Source organism: Anolis carolinensis, chromosome 5 (assembly GCF_035594765.1).
Source record: "Anolis carolinensis isolate JA03-04 chromosome 5, rAnoCar3.1.pri, whole genome shotgun sequence".
Lineage (NCBI taxonomy): Eukaryota > Metazoa > Chordata > Lepidosauria > Squamata > Dactyloidae > Anolis > Anolis carolinensis.
Window position 1 is genome coordinate 74,005,697 of NC_085845.1, and position 17,841 is coordinate 74,023,537.

Sequence of the window (17,841 nt, forward strand, 5' to 3'; positions counted from 1 at the left end):
AAAAGGCACAGGGGTGGAGGTGATCTCCCACCGGTTGTAAGAGTACAGCCCCAATTGCCACATCAGAGGCGTCCGCTTGCACCACAAAAGGGGTTCCAGGATTTGGGTGCTGTAGAATTGGCTGGGAGGTGAATAGTTTCTTTAGTTGCTGGAACCCTTTCTCTGCTTGATCAGTCCAGCGGAAAGGCTGCTTTCCACGGATGCAGCTAGTGATGGGGTCGGACCAGCGGGCAAAATCTGGAATGAACTTGCGGTAGTAGTTCGCGAACCCCAAGAAACGCTGCACCTCTTTCTTGTTAGTTGGCGCCCGCCATTCCAATACTGCTGAAACTTTGGCTGGATCCATGGAAAGCCCTAGAGGCGAGATGCGGTAACCAAGGAAATCTACCTCTTGTAGATCAAAAGCGCATTTTTCCAGCTTGGCATAAAGTCCATGATCCCGCAATCGTTGTAACACCATCTTGACGTGGTTCTCATGTTCTGATTGTGATCTGGAAAACACCAAAAAATCGTCCAGGTAGATTATCAAGAACCTGTCTAGATAGTCCTGAAAAATGTCATTGACAAAATGCTGGAACGTTGCGGGGGCTCCGCATAAACCGAAATTCATAACTCGGGACTCAAATAATCCGAATTTGGTCTGGAAGGCGGTCTTCCACTCGTCCCCTTCCCTGATGCGAACTAAGTTGTAAGCCCCCCGAAGATCCAGCTTGGTGTAAACCTTGGCTCCTCGAAGCCGATCCAGTAGATCCGAGATTAAGGGCAGGGGATAGCTGTTCCGCTTGGTGATATTGTTCAATGCTCTGTAGTCCACCACCAAGCGTAGTTCCCCTGACTTCTTCTTCACAAACATCACTGGGGAGGCGGCTGGGGATTGAGAGGGTCTGATGAATCCCTTGCGAAGGTTTGTCTCTAGGAATTCCCTGAGAGCTTCTTGCTCTGGTTCAGTCAGGGAGTAGAGATGCCCTCGCGGGATCGGGGCCCCCTCCACCAAGTCAATGGCACAGTCATAAGGTCTATGTGGGGGTAATTTTTCGGCTTCTTTCTCATTGAATACATCCCAATACTCGGAGTACTTCTTTGGCAAGGTGATGATGGGCTCGGTGTCTGTGGCATGGCATACCTTGGCTACGAGGCAATGGTTTTGGCAATACGGTGAAGCAAACTGCAGTTCTCTGTTGGACCAGGAGATGTTAGGGTCGTGGAGAGTCAGCCATGGAATTCCCAAAATCACAGGGAAATGGGGGACCTCGGTAACAAAGAAGGAAATCTCTTCCATATGTTCCCTTATCCACATCCTGGTGGGTTCCGACCACTGACTTACGGGGCCCGTCTTGAGGGGACGGCCGTCTATGGCTTGCACCACACGGGCATTCTTGAAATCATGATATTGTAATCCCAGAGAGTCGGCATACTCTCTATCGATGAAATTGTTGGTAGCTCCAGAGTCTATCATGGCGTGGATCATGACGGGTCCCCTTTTTGCTGACCATAATGTGACCACGAGAAGGAACAGGACCCCGGTTGGCGGCTCTTGGATGGATTTTTTGACCGGGTTGGCGAGCCTCTCTACACCCGGTCGTTGGCTTCCCCCGCCGGCTGTGTGCCAGTCGGCTCAGACGCCTTCGTCTCCGTGGAGGACGCCGCCGCAAGACGGGCGGCAGGCTTCCCTTTGGCTGGGCACTCTCTGGCGAAGTGGCCCCCGTTCCCGCAGTACCAGCAGAGGTTTAAGCGTTGACGACGGGCCTTCTCGGCGGCATCTAGTCTGGGACGCACATTGCCCAACTGCATCGGCACCTCCTCGCCTCCTCTGGGGTATGGGGTTGGCGGAGGGGGTCTCCACACCGGACGTGGCTGAACGCTGGCGGGAGCGGGGGGTTTTGCCCCGGCTCTACTGCCCTGGCCTCGAACCCACTGTTTCCTGTTGGCAATCATGACTTCAGCCCGTAAACATTGATCAATGAGTGCCTCGAGGGTCTGGGGAGGATCCACCTTGGAGATTTCTTCCAGCATTTCAATGTTGAGACCCTCCCGGAATTGTCCCCTGAGGGCTACATCGTTCCAGCCGGTGTTGTGGGCCAGCACTCGGAACTCGGCTATATACTGAGACATAGGTCTGTCTCCTTGGAAAAGGCGACGGAGTTTGTGACCGGCTGCTTCCAAATTGTCCTCGATTCCCCAAGTCTCCTTGAGGTGGTCCAAGAAGTGTTGCGCTGATCTTAGGTGTGGAGAGGCTTGGTCGAACAGTGCCGTCGCCCAGCTGGCCGCTGGCCCGTCTAGAAGACTGTAAACCCATGCCACTTTGATGTCTTCTTGGGGAAACTCGGCAGCACGGGCCTCCAGATAAGCTTGACATTGGCGACGGAAGACATGAACCTTAGAAGCTTCTCCAGTAAACTTGGTTGGCAACGCCATGGCCGGAAGACGAACTCCGCGTTCCTTCAAACCCCTTATTTCTCCATCCTGTGCATTGAGCTTATCACGGATTCGGTCCACCTCTTCCTTGTCGATGGTGTAGGTAATCGGCTGGCCGCTCGGCCCAGGTACGACTCCGGTAGACATTCTGGCCGAGGTTAATTGGTGCTTAGGGTGGCGGAGTCAAACTGTCACGACCCAGGCTGCAGAGCACCAATAACCATACACAGAGGCCAAAATCTATCTAATATCTTTATTGAAGGAATATATAAAGTTAATAAAAACAAGTGTAGAAAATAGTTCAGAATTAGACCTTTCAGGAAAGGTCAGAATTAGTCCAAAAAAGCAATGTCCAATAAGAAATATTAAGGTCCAAAGTTGTAATCCAATAACCGAAACACTCACTTTGCCAGGCAAAGTGAGGGGAGATGACAAGGTCCTTTAGTCCATGAAACTTGAGCGAGGCTAGGAAATAACTTGATACTTGAAACAAGGCTTGAACGTGGAACAAGGTAACTAAGAACAAGAACAAGGTCCGTGGAATAACTTGATAAATCCGTGGAACAAGGCAAGGATTGATCCTGGGAAACAAGGCAAAGTCCGTAGGTAAACAAGGCTGGGAAGCAAGGCGAAGGCTGGATAGCAAGGCAAGGCTTGAGCAGGAGCGAGGCTTGAACCGGAGCGCGCTGTCCAGACACAACTCGCTCCGTAGGCTGACGAATTGACTCCGCGAAGTTACTACGCGGGTAAAACACCTAAATAGAGTCTAGCTTTCCCGCCGAAGCAGTTCTCTGGGAATCAGAACCGAAAGCTAACTCTGAGACCAGATGTGAGACTCCCCAAAGATTCTCACGAGAAGCAGTCTTAATTGGCCACATTCTTAGCTGCAATCCTCGCACTCCTGCGCGAAGCTGAATCCAAACTTCTCTGTTGTTTACAAAACTCCCGGCGCAAGAATACGGGAGAAGTAGGCTCTGGGCTTGTTTGACATACTTCTGGGAGACAACTTTCTTGCAGGTGCAAGGTTCCCAGATCTGCCTGGGAAAGATCTGGCTGAGAGGAATCCAGTTCAGACTGGGAAGGTAAAAAACCCAAGTTTTCATCTTCATCAGGAATTACAATGTCCTGAGCAGGACTACAAGGCCCATGGGTCATCACAGGTTTGTCCATCTGTTTGGGGATGATGAGCTGAGGATAAACGGGAGTCTATGCCCAATAGCTTTTGCAGGGCTTTCCAAAAACGAGAGGTGAATTGGGATCCACGGTCAGTGACCAAGCTCTTGGGCAATCCATGTAGTCGGAATACATGCTGAAGGAATAAATCTGCAGTCTCTTTGGCCGTGGGAAGGCCTTCGCAGGGAATGAAATGGGCCAACTTGGTGAAAAGGTCTACCACTACTAGAATCGTGGTGAACCCAAGGGAGGGTGGTAGATCAGTGATAAAATCTGCGGAAATTATCTCCCATGGGCGAGAAGGAGTGGGAAGGGGATGCAGTAGCCCTGATGGCTTCTCCCTTCGCGTCTTGGAACGCTGGCATACAGGGCAGGTGTTGACATAATTCTCCACGTCTTTGTGAATCTTGGGCCACCAGAAGTCTCGCAGAATTAAGTGCATGGTTTTAAATAACCCAAAATGTCCGGCTGGCTTGCTGTCATGGCACAAACGGAGTGCCTTTACTCTGCCGGGGCCTTGAGGGATGTAAACATGGTTCCTGTAGCATAATAGATCGTTCTTGAGTGAGAAAGGAAAACGTAGTCCTTGGCGAATCTGTTCTTGAGCCCAGGCATCTGTCTGTTGACTGGCCCTAATCTCTTGAGTGGAAAGGGATTCTGGGTTAGGAGGAGCTGGCTCAATTGAAGTGGATTTGGTGTTTCCCACTGTGAGCGTGGCAAAGTTTTCGGGTTGCAGCAATCGAGATTCTGAGGTGTCTTTGCGCCCTGCTGCATACTCTGGTTTCCGTGATAGGGCATCTGCTTGCTTGGTCTGGGCCGGAGTCACATAATGGATCCGGAAGTCAAAACGTTCAAAGAACAAAGCCCAGCGTTGTTGTCTTTGGTTTAGCTTTCGTGCGGTTCTTAGATGCTCCAAATTCCGATGGTCAGTATGAACTTCAATGGGGAATTTGGCCCCTTCTAACCAATGTCTCCAATTTTCAAAGGCTGCCTTTATGGCTAAGAGTTCCTTTTCCCAAATGGTATAGTTTCTCTCTGGGGCTGTTAGTTGTCTTGAGTAATAGACACAAGGATGGAGTTGTTCTCCCACTGGTTGCATCAGCACAGCCCCTATTGCCACATCAGAGGCATCAGCCTGCACAACAAAAGGGGTTCTAGGATCAGGGTGCTGTAGAATTGGCTGGGTCGTGAATAATTGCTTTAGCTGATGGAACTCTTTTTCAGCTTGTTCTGTCCAACGGAAAGGCTGTTTGCCTCGGATGCAGCTGGTGATTGGGTCAGACCACCGAGCGAAGTCTGGGATGAATTTGCGGTAGTAGTTTGCAAACCCCAAGAAGCACTGTACTTCCTTTTTGTTAGTTGGCGCCCGCCATTCCAATACGGCCGAAACCTTTGCCGGGTCCATGGATAGTCCTAGTGGCGAGACGCGGTATCCCAGGAAGTCTACCTCTTGCAAATCAAAGGCGCATTTTTCTAACTTGGCATATAGTCCATGATCCCGCAATCGTTGTAGCACCATTCTGACGTGCTGGTCGTGTTCCGACTGTGATTTTGAGAACACCAAAAAGTCGTCCAAGTATATGATCAAGAACCGATCTAGATAGTCTTGGAAAATATCGTTGACAAAATGCTGGAACGTTGCGGGGGCTCCAGATAATCCGAAATTCATGACTAGGGACTCGTATAATCCTAATTTGGTCTGGAAGGCGGTTTTCCATTCGTCCCCCTCTCTTATGCGAACCAGATTTTAAGCCCCGCGAAGATCCAGTTTGGTGTAAACCTTGGCCCCTCGGAGTCGGTCCAATAGGTCCGAGATCAGTGGCAATGGGTAGCGGTTCCGCTTCGTGATGTTGTTCAGTGCCCGATAGTCCACAACCAAGCATAGGTCCCCTGACTTCTTTTTCACAAACATCACTGGAGAAGCGGCTGGGGATTGAGAGGGTCTGATGAACCCCTTGCGGAGGTTTGACTCTATAAACTCCCTGAGAGCTTCCTGCTCTGGTTCAGTCAGGGAGTAGAGGTGTGCTCGTGGAATTGGGGCCCCCTCCACCAGGTCAATGGCACAGTCGTAGGGTCTATGTGGGGGTAGTTTCTCGGCCTCCTTTTCATTGAAGACATCCCAAAAGTCCGAATATTTCTTGGGCAAGGTGATGATGGCATGGCATGTGTGGCATGGCAGACTTTGGCTACTAGACAATGATTTTGGCAATACCTTGAGGCAAACTGCAGTTCTCTGTTGGACCAGGAGATGTTTGGGTCATGGAGTGTCAGCCACGGGATACCCAAGATCACGGGGAAATGAGGAACCTCGGTAACAAAGAAGGAGATTTCCTCCATGTGTTCCCTTATCCACATTCTGGTGGGCTCGGTCCATTGGCTTACTGGACCTGTCTTCAGGGGTCGGCCGTCTATGGCTTGAAATCATGATATTGTAGTCCCAGAGAGTTAGCATAGTCTCTATCGATGAAATTGTTTGTTGCCCCAGAGTCTATCATGGCATGGATCATGACGGGTCCCTTTTTTACTGACCACAGTGTGACCACCAGGAGAAATAGGACCCCCGTTTGCGGCTCTTGAGTGGAGTTTCTGACCGGGTTGGCGAGCCCTTCTACGCCCGGTCGCTGGCTTCCCCCGCCGGCTTTGTTCCAGCCGCCTCGGCAGCCTCCGCCTCCGCGGTGGCCGCCGCCGCCAGACGGGTGGGGGGCTTCTTCTTGGCTGGGCACTCCCTGGCGAAGTGGCCCCCATTCCCACAGTACCAGCACAGATTCAAGCGTTGGCGGCGGGCCTTTTCAGCAACATCTAGCTTGGGGTGCACATTGCCCAACTGCATCGGCTCCTCCTCGCTTCCCATGGGGCCAGGGGCTGGCGGTGGGGGTCTCCATACTGGACGAGGCTGGACACTGGTAGAAGTGGAGGGCTTTACTCCGGCTCTTCCACTCTGGCCTCGGAGCCACTGTTTCTTATTGGCAAGCAGGATTTCAGCCCGTAAACATTGGGCGATGAGTCTTTCAAGAGTCCCAGGGGGATCCACCTTAGAGATTTCTTCCTGCATCTCGAGGTTGAGGCCCTCACGAAACTGTCCCCTGAAGGCTACATCGTTCCAGCTGGTGTTTTGAGCCAGCACCCGGAACTCGGCTATGTACCGGGACAACGGTCTGTCCCCTTGGAAGAGGCGCCGGAGTTTGTGGCCGGCCGCCTCCTCATTGTCCTCGATCCCCCAGGTTTTTTGAAGATGGTTCAGAAATTGCTGTGCGGTGTTTAGGTGCGTGGGACCTGCATCATACAACGCCGTCGCCCAAGTGGCCGCAGGCCCATCTAGGAGACTGAAAATCCACGCCACCTTGACATCTTCTTGGGCAAACTCGGCGTGGCGGGCTTCTAAGTACGCCTGGCACTGGCGACGGAAGACATGAACCTTGGAGGCTTCTCCGGAAAACTTGGTTGGTAGCGCTAGGGCAGGGAGACGGGCTCCACGTTCCTTCAAGCCCCATATTTCTCCCTCCTGCTCTCGGAGTACATCCCGGATCCGGTTGAATTCGTCCTGGGAAATGGTTTAACTGGGTGGTGGGGCAGGGGCGCCCGCTCCGGCTCCTGGTGTGACAGACATACTGGCCTTAGGTTGCTTGGTGCTGTGGGTGGCGGAGTCAAACTGTCAGACCTCTGGCAGCTGGGCACCAAGAACCATACGCGGAGGCCAATCTCTATCTAATATCTTTATTAAGGAAATATATAAAAGCAATAAAAACAAGTGAAGAATATAGTTCAGAAGCAGACCTTTCAAATGAGGTCAAATATAGTCCAAAATTGTATTGTCCAATAAATGATATTAGAGTTCAAAGTTCTTTATCCAATACCGAAACACACACTATTGCCAAGCAATAGCGTGGGGAAATGTCAGAGTCTTAGAGTCCAAGGTAGCTTGACAACAAGGCTGGAACAAGGCTGGATATAACTTGGTTCTTTAACAAGGTCCGTGACTAGGTACAAGGTAACCAGTGAATCCTGGAACTAGGTCCGTGGTTAAAAGCAAAGCGATGCAAAATCTTGAATACTTGATCCGGGAGGCAAGGAACTGGGGTTACGAAGTCCACACACGATCTCACTCCTGAAGCTGATCTGTTGACTCCGCAAAGAATCTCCCGCGCCAAACACCTATATTGGGTCTCGTTTTCCCGCCAACAATCTCTTTCCCTAGAGAACGAGAAGCGAAACCCAACTCTGTCCAGATGCAAGACTCCTTAGAATTTCCCAAGGGAAGCAGGCCTAATCAGCCTGTTGTTTGGCAGCGATCCGTAAACTCCTCCGATTTGCTTCTCTGACTCCTCTGTCTCTAGAGTAAGATTCCCTCCTGGGAAACGGAGGGGAGGAATGCCCAAGGTCTGTTTTACTGAGTTCTTGAGGACAAACATCAACATCCGGCAGGTGAAAGGACTCCGGCTCTTGTTGAACCGGCGAAAACCCCATGTTTTCATCTTCATCTGCCACGATAGTACTAGGAACAGGACTACAAGGCCCATGGGGCATCACAGATTGAATATCTGGCCTTATGAAATGTGGAATGATTTATGGAAATCGATTAAAAAATTTGGCTCTCATTGATGGTTTTTGACATGTTTTTATTGATTTTATATATTATTGCTTTTATAAGTGATTGTTTACACTACTTAATTATATTGTTTATTGTTACTGTGTGGCATTAAATATTTGTTTTTTTATGCTGTAAGCTGCCCTGAGTCCCCACGGGGAGATATAAAAAAGTTGTTGTTGTTGTATTGGGCCAGTAGGGACTGACTTCTAGAACTGCTTCCATAGCAGTGGGTCAATGTGGGTTACTTTAATCTATTTCAGCATGGGTTTTAGGTATGTCTGGAAGGGCCTAAGGATGAGGTTTTTGTCCCACTTACTTTAAATCAAAATGGGCGACATTAGTAGCTCATGTGTATTATGGTGGCAGCAATGACAACAACAATAAGGATGTAGTCCACGATATTGAACAGAAATGTAAAGCTCCTAGATTGGCCTTGAGGAAATCTATTGGTAGTTTTTAATTGATCATCACTGTATTTATACTTTCAGGGAGATGTTGATGAAAATGAACTAAATAACTTGATTAGTCTGAGATGCTAAGAATCAGAATTATAGGGAGTGGCACTATTGACTACTGTCCCCAAAATACCTAATACTGTCCCCAAAATATCTATACCTAAATTTGCATTAGACCCAAAGTTATCAAAGCCTAGCAGTTCGAAAACATGCAAATGTAAGTAGATCAATAGGCGGGAAGGTAACAGCGCTCCATGCAGTCATGCCGGCCACATGACCTTGGAGGTGCCTACGGACAACACCGGCTCTTCGGCTTAGAAATGGAAATGCGCACCAACCCCCAGAGTCGGTCACGACTGGACGTAACGTCAGGGGAAAACCTTTACCTTTACCTATCCAATTGGTGTGTCTATAAAAAGCCTACATGAACTGTGTCATGTTTCTGTGAATACTACAGTTATGTATATCTCAACAAGATCATCTATTCCAGATACACTGTGAATATGTTCAATTTAAATACTTACTTTATTATGGCTCTCTGGAAGGTCCAAATCCTGCTGCATTTCCGTTTCCATAGGACTACTCAGTAACACATCCGCTTCCAAGCTAGCATTTGCTTCTCCAATTGTTTTCACTGAAACTGTCATTTGCGGGGGCTGGCCAAATTTAATATTCTTGGCCAACTGTTGCTGAAAAATAAAACAAAATAGCATTTAAAGAAAAAAAAATCTTTAGTTATTTCAATCCAGCAATAATGGCAGAGCAATGTACATTTATTCCAGTATGCAGAATGATGGTAAATGTAAAAGCAGTTGGCATAACTGGTCACATTACAACAGACATGTCACAGATCTTCCCTTAATTCACTTGGTTCGATATTAAGGCCCCTTCTACACTGCCATATAAAATCCAGATTATCTGCTTTGAATTGGATTATATGGCAGTGTAGACTCATATACTCCAGTTCAAAGTTTTGTTTTATCTGTTTTGATAATCTGGATTATATGACAGTGTAGAAGAGACCTTAGAAAATAAATTATAGAAATAGGTTCCACAGTATAAAAGAAAGGTGGTATATGGTTAGCATTTCTACGATTGTGTGGGAACCAGCAGATTTTATTTACTGTGAGCTCAAGTGTCGCTTTGAGGAATTCACCTATCACACCATTATATAAGAGGCCATTTGTAGCGGTTGCACAATAATGTCTTTTGCTATCTTTGTATTATTATTTTGCAATGATATCATGTGAATATCAGAAGAAATAATGCAATTTATGATTTGACTTACAGTGATGAATACAGACTTATATTTCACATGAGAATTCAACGCACTTAAATGGAAATGGAAAATTTAGTATATCCTTCTTGAAATAGCTAAATGACTCATACGAGCTAGAAGAGAAGAGAATGCTAATTATTTTATACATTATAAGGAAATTTTCCACAAGGTCTTGTCTTCCTGTCTGTCATCTGATGTTCAAAAATGTAGAGGAAATTAATGAGAGGGAGGGGGAGGAAGAGAGAGAGGGAAGTGCTTTTGGGATTGTCAGATCCACAGAGTTTTTTTCAATACGGAGGAGTTTTTTTTTCTAATTGGGGAAAGTTAAAAGTATATTATGAAAAAATGTATACAAAATGAAATCGGAATGATGACTCATTGTTAGCGTTGCTTAGGTCAAGATTGAGTATTGTTTCTTGGCAGACAGAAATGAGCTTTCAAAATGTTATTACAAGCCAAATATCACACAGATTGCTTTACATAAAATTTATTTTATAAGCAGAAGGCATAAAAACACTGCTATAGGTAGATATTTAAACTTTTAAATTTTTTTAGATGGTTGAGGGTAAATACAGTAAAACCCCTATATCCGTGGGGCTGATACCAATGGTTTCACCTCCCTGCACCTGGCAACATGTCCTTTCTAGGAATTTTCTAGGTCTACCAGTTGGTTCTATGGTATGTTTCCATTGGATGTTATCATTGAGTTGCTGTGGAGAACCTAGAAAATTCCTAGAACCACAACACTGTGGTTAGTTCTGGTGGAAATGATTCATTTCAGTAGGGTTTGCTATTACCCATGGTTTCTGTTTCCATTATAAGTTCAGAAATGTATACTCTGTAGATACGGGGGTCATACTGTACATGTTGAAACTTTACAGACTTGTCACAGAAAGTGCTGTATGGGAATTGTATCCACTGTTTAACAAATATTTCTCTCTTCACCTAGCAGTATCTGTGTAGCGTTGCTGTGAGTTTTCCGGGCTGTATGGCCATGTTTCAGAAGCATTCTCTCCTGACGTTTTGCCCACATCTATGGCAGGCATCCCCACATGGTGGATTCCTTCAAATTATATAGGCATTTTATGGTCAGTGTCCACCCATATAATTGATTTCCGTGCAGTTAAACTGCATTAAATGGTCTCCACTAACCATATATTAGGGATTTTTAGGCCCCTTCTACATTACCATATATAATCCAGATTATCTGATTTGAACTGGATTATATGGCAATGTAGACTCATATAATCCAGTTCAAAGCATATCACATGGATTATCTGCTTTGATAATCTGGATTATATGGCATTGAAGAAGGAGCCATAGACTACGACTGTTGGAAAGGCTGATCTATGTATTAAAAGAAAAGTATGTTTTTTTATTCCACATACAATGTGATGATTTGAATGCATAAGCTAGCCTGAGTACTGAAAAATGCCTATGAATGAAGCCATTGTGGGAAATGGTATGTGCTGCTCAAAACAAGCTGATCTACATATTCATTCTACACTAAAAAACATACTGTCATCTGGAAGTGTTTGAATATCATGGGGCAATTATGACGATGTTAAACATGCAAAGGATGCTCTTATTTGAAATGTTCCTTAAATATTCACTTCTTTGTATTCCATTTTACTCTCAAAACATCACAGATGTATTAAATGTGTATTCATTCAGAACAATGTAGTAGCCTGAGTTTGGAAACTTTTCAGTCAGTGAGGTTTGAGACTTGTAGTCCAAAAAAAAAAAAAAAGGAATCCAAGCTGATATTAGTATTTAGACAGGATGAAAGGGAATCTACAGCTGTCTTGTTTAGGGCTGGACTCTGTAGAGCCATTTTTTTTCCTGGAGTTCCCTAACATTTTAAATATTCTTGTTAAATGTTCTCATTAAGAACATTTCATCTGTTGGTTGTCTTTCAATGTCTTTGAAAAGCGAAGCAAGTATTAAATGTCAAGAGTTCCAAACAAGGCATTAATATTTGCCATTTTGTTCCACTTATTAGTTCATGATGACATTTTCCTTTAATAGCTGGAACACACTCCAAACAAACAATAGACTATTCATATACACTTTGGATAGCAAGTGGTGTTCATTGCTGGAGTTCTTTTCTAGTCTTTCATGCCCTTTCTTAAAACTATTTTCTGATTTAAACACAAACTTTATTAACACTTTTATCAATGAATGAATGGAAAGACAATAACAGAGCACTAAGAGTGTTAACCTCTGCTCACAAGCCTGTGTTTTGAACATGTCTCATGTCTACACACTTAAACTACTACATATTGCATATAGTTACATATAAATTTAGAAATTTTAGTCAAAAAATCTAAGCAAACATCCTGAGTCGACTTATTTATGGGTCACTGTAAGCACTGTACCATAACTCTTGTCAAAAAAAGAAATAATTTCCTTCTCTGAATAAAGTGGTGAAAGACAACAGCTTAGTCTGCCTTGGGAGAACCTCAAATCTCTCATCCCCTCTACTCTGTTTCTAGCTGTTTTCGATGTTTAGTTGGGAAGATGGTGGTGCTGACAGTTCTTTGGCACCTCCTCTTAAAGGAGAGCCAAGAGAGTCGAAGTGGTATTTATTTATTTACAGTATTTGTTTTCTGTCCTTCTCACTCTGAAGGCGACTCAGGGCGGATTACAATGCACACATATATGGCAAACATTCAATGCCATTTTTAGACATACAACATATAGACAGACACAAAGGCAATTTAACATTTTCCAGCTTCATGAGGGTATGCTTGATTCTGGCCACAGGCGGAGCTGCTGCTTCATCGTCCACTGTGACACCAAGTCCTTTGATGGCAGTACTTCCTCATTCCTTTCCGCATGCTGCTGGAAGTTTTTATGGTGTTGTAAATTTAAGTTAAATTAGCCTCCTTGCATAAGCGGTACCTAGAATTTTCTATTCAACAGATACAACTGTTTCAAGCTGCTTAGGTGGGCAGCGAGCTAGGCTATTAAACAGTCAGTAGCTCAATCTGGCCTGGGCTTCAATCCCATGATCCCATCAGTAGTGATTTATTGCAGCTGGCTATTAAAGCAATGAGCTGCTGAACTTGCAGACCGGAAGGTCACAGGTTTGAATCCGGGGAGTGGAGTGAGCGCCTGCTGTTAGCCCTAACTTCTGCCAACCTAGCAGTTCAAAAATATGCAAATGTGAGTAAATCAATAGGTACCGCTCCAGCAGGAAGGTAATGGCGCTCCATGCAGTCATGCCGGCCACATGACCTTTGAGGTGTCTACAGACAACGCCAGCTCTTTGGCTTAGAAATGGAGATGAGCACCAACCCCTAGAGTCGGACATGACTGGACTTAATGTCTGGGGAAACCTTTACCTTTACCTTACTAACCAGCTGTGCCACAGCCCAGCCTGTGTTTATTTTATGTTCACCCAGGATGGAAGAAGCCCAGGATGACCCTCGACCTACCCACAGGTCACATCAAAATCTATCATTTTGTCTCCAAAATCTGCCCTCGGCTTACACACGAGGTTGACTTATACATAAGTATGTATGGCAAATGCTACACATTCTCATTCACTACAGTGTGAATAACCTGGATATCTCTCAAAACATGGATGAGGTGGACTGATATAACATTCAGTGCGTACACTTCAATGTGAATTTGCATGTGAACCCTTGGAATATACCTTTACACAGAATTTAGGATAGAAATGGTCATGATTTTGCTGTGATCCAATAAACATGTAGCTTCCTTGCCTTCCATAAGGTAATCTCTGTGGCTTACCCAGAAATGACACTCTGCTAAATATCTAAGGAGTATGGCTTCTGACAGTGACTACAAGATTCTCTCCCATCATTTGCATGTATTCCTATGTGACATTTTACACTTTTGTTGTAGTAGCTTTATGTTCTAACCAGAAAATAAACCACTGTACTGAGTGAGCAAGTAAATGGTTTCTAGTTCTCCTTGTGCTCTGAATTGGTAATACACTCTTGTGCCTTTAACAACAGCCAATCCAGTACAATGGAAGCAGGTAAAAAATATCTGACAATAATACAAGGGTGCCTGTTGCTTTCCAGTATATCCAGAAAAGGAACTGGCAGCAGGATGTGTATTGCTAACTCTGAGGAAGGAAGTACATAATGTACTTGATGTAGAGTAACCAGCAAAATGATACCCTTTTGCCTCCAGCTCCCTATAATATGATTTGATAACATAGGCAAAGGTAAAGGTTTTCCCCTGACATTAAGTCTAGTCGTGTCCAACTCTGGGGGTTGGTGCTCATCTCCATTTCTAAGCTGAAGATGTCCATAGACACCTCCAAAGTAATGTGGCCGGCATGACTGCATGGAGCACCGTTACCTTCCCACTGGAGCAGTACCTCTTGATCTACTCACATTTGCATGTTTTCGAACTGCTAGGTTGGCAGAAGCTGAGGCTAACAGTGGGAGCTCATTCCGCTCCCTGGATTCGAACCACCGATGTTTTGGTCAGCAAGTTCAGCAGCTCAGCGGTTTAACCCGATGCGCTGCCAGGGGCCTCTCTGATAACATACAATATCATAATATTCTGGATTTTCTCACCATGCCCCTAAAAGTAAGCCATCAACATGGAGAGGAACCAGGGAAACTCTTGAAAGAGGATACATAAATCTACATAATGTAGAGAGGGGTTCAAAGTGAATATAAAAGCTTTGGCTGCAGTGTTGTGACCTATAGCTTCATATTAGTTACCTTTTTTGAAAACTTTACTTACAAATACCTTCAGTCCACCTGTTGACATTTGGCAACTTCATCAATTTAATAAGGTTTTCTTAGGAAAGGAATACTCAGAGGTGGTTTTCCACTGACTTCTTCTGAATACAACACCTAGTATTCTCTGGCAATTTTCCTTCCAAACACTAAACAGACAGACCTGATACTACTTAGCTTCGAAGATCAAAGAGGCTCTGTTGAAACTTTTGCTGTAATAATAATAATAAATATACTTTATTTGTATTCCACCCTATCTCCCTGAGGGGACTCACTGCGGATTCCAGTGCGGATTCCAAACACAAAAGCAAACATTCAATGCCCAGAAACAACAAAACACAGATAAAGGTAAAGGCTGGCTCTAGCGGCTGGTGCTCATCTCCATTTCTAAGCTGAAGAGTCTGCGTTGTCTGTAGACACCTTCTAGGTTATGTGGCTAGCATGACTGCATGGAGCTCACTCAGTAGACCTATTGATCTACTCACATTTGCATGTTTTCGAACTGCTAGGTTGGCAGAAGCTGGGGCTAACAGCGGGAGCTCCTCCCACCCCGCAGATTCGAATCTTCAACCTTCCATTCAGTAAGTTCAGCAGCTCAGCACTTTAACCTGTTGCACTACTGCAGTATTTGTTTGTGCCTTCATTATGAAATAGTTATTTTGGTAGCTGACAGTTGTTAGAACTGCTATCTATTGGTGTATTTTGTATGTTAATTGTATTCTGATTTCTATTTTGTAAGTTTCTATTCTTATGTATTTAATCTACGTATGCACTGTACTAAAACAGTTTGGCTGCATTTTCAGTTTTCATGGCTTTTACCACTTTTTCCCCTAAAGCAGCAATAAATTCATAAAATAAACATTAATTAATGATAGATATATAGACCGATAGATAAGAGCGAGAATAAATTTATTTCCTGATTCATGTGCCTTTTGTGCTTCCTTGACAGAGAATGTATTTATCAAGGCTATATGGAAGTTCTGGATTTCTCCCTTCCAGTTTTAGCCTTTTAGCTGTTAATTATTCAGAGCAAATCTAATGAAGATTTAACTTCACTGTTGTCTCTTGTGAATAAAGCAGACATGTACTTTGATTACTGGTGATTCTAATTGTGAAAGAGAGAAACCACTGCCATTTAGGGAGTTTGCAGACAGAAGTGGGAATACATGTTTCTGTCAACAGGGAAGAATTTGTTAAAAGGCATGTTGAGGCAGATGACACTTTATTTATGAAGCAAGCTACCATGACCTCCCCTAAAAGGTACTTTAGCTTTTCACACATCACTGGAAAGTAATGGTAAAAAAAGAAACCTTTAGAAAAATCTTACAGTAGATTAACAAGTATAGTTTGCCCTCTGAATCACTTTCTGAAAGGCAGCCTTGCATCCCACCAACAGGTTGTACAGGAAGCTTTCTAATCCTTGTTGTTTCTCTTTTCTTTGCTGCTCACTATTCACATCTCTTTCTTTCTGCCCTAGACATCTCACTCTGCCCCCATGTACACAGGCTTTATAATTCACATTGAAGTGGTTTATAAGAAGGGGTGGCCAAATGATGAATGACCATAATCTGGGCAGAACCGCATTAAACAGGGAAAATGTGCTTTAAAAAGTCTGGAGAAAGTACAGTTGTGGCTGAAAAATGTGCTGCAATGGAGTCCAGTCTATCCCAGGCATGTAGGAAATGCAAAACTTTGTACAATTTCCATGTGGTGGACAGAATAACTGCATTTTAATTATTTTTCAATTCTTGCACTCATATGTGCTACAGTGTATCTCTGCATCTACATGGGGAGAAAATAGTGGAAAACTTCCAGGTGAATGTCCCACCAATTGGATTTTTCTGGATTAATGTGGACTCCCTTAGAGGATTGCTCTGGGGCAACGAAGCTAGGTGGAAACTCTCCAGGAGGTAACAGATTTTTAAAAATCCTGTTTATACTCCGAATTAAAGCCCCGCGTAGAAGCGCCCTCTGGGAGTCTCTTACAACTTCACCATCTATTTCAGTGGTTCTCAATTTGGCGTCCACAGATGTTTTTGGCCTACAACTCCCCGAAATCCTAGTCAGTTTACCAGCTGTTAGGATTTCTGGGAGTTGAAAGCCAAAAACATCTGGGGACCCCAGGTTGAGAACCACTAATCTATCTGATATGGCATCATAAAATCATCTGTGTAGTTTCTCACCCATCAAGCTAAATGACATTCCTTGCTGAACCTTTGCAGTCCCAAGATGAAATCCTAATTTAATTTTTATGATCCACAGAGATGGAATGAGTCAAAGTCTGTTCTGGGTTTGTTTGGCGTTTTTGGTGTCTGGCCTTTTGGTTTTGCCTTTAATTGATTGTAAATTATTCAAATTTAGTAAAAAAATTAATAAAAATTAAAATTTCCATGGCTTCCGAGATGGATTCAATTTTGTAGAACTACTAAAAGCCCTTTATGATATTAAAAATGCTGAATCTTTACTTAATTTCAGCGCAATGATCTCTCTGCTATGACAGAGGCCGCTTCCGCACAGTTGAATAAAACCCCACATTATCTGCTTTGAACTGGAATATTGCAGTGTGGACTAGATATTCCAGTTCAAAGCAAATATTGTGGGATTTTCTGCCTTGATATTTTGGGTGATATGGCTGTGTGGACGGGCCCGGAATGGTAGGATATTGTTTGTGGGATTGAAAATACATGCTCTTATACACATTTCAATATGTCTGGAACCTAGTATTGTAATAGGTGAAACAGAAGCAATTAAAGAAGACAATAAATAAAAAACAATGTAATTGTTAACTTTGGTTAATAATTCTTACCTGAAGAGTTTTGACTTTGCCTACAATGTTGTCTTGGGACATTGCTTGAATGGACTCTTCACTCTCTGATCGCCCATCAGGTATGAAAATACTGTCATGTGAAAAGGCCCGTGTGCTCATACCATAACTGGAGGACCTGTAAGGCAATTTGTATAGAGAGGATTTAATTTAATCAAACATGCTTCCGATCACAAATGCACTTCCATGCTGTCCAAATGTCTGGATTTGGCAGGGCCAGTATCTATCTGTCTTTTGCCAACCCCACCTTTTCAAACTGCTTTTAACACTTCCCAGGGCCCTTCCACACAGCTGTATAATCCAGAATATCAAGGCAGAAAATCCCACAATATCTGCTTTGGACTGGGTTATCTGACTCCACACTGCCATATATTTCCGTT

The 17,841-nt window shown here is 44.4% G+C and overlaps 1 protein-coding gene across 5 annotated transcripts in view; it reads right to left on the reverse strand.

The window, feature by feature from the left end:
* The window catches only part of cracd (capping protein inhibiting regulator of actin dynamics), a 198,791-nt gene that overhangs the window by 41,167 nt on the left and 139,783 nt on the right, over nt 1–17,841 (reverse strand). For all 5 annotated transcript variants that reach the window (XM_062981532.1, XM_062981534.1, XM_062981533.1 and 2 more), the window contains 2 exons: nt 17,444–17,579; nt 9,156–9,320 (listed from right to left, as the gene is read on the reverse strand). In XM_062981532.1, the coding sequence (XP_062837602.1) occupies nt 9,156–9,320; nt 17,444–17,563 (285 nt within the window). In that variant the 5' untranslated portion in view covers nt 17,564–17,579. The remainder of the gene's footprint in view (nt 1–9,155; nt 9,321–17,443; nt 17,580–17,841) is intronic.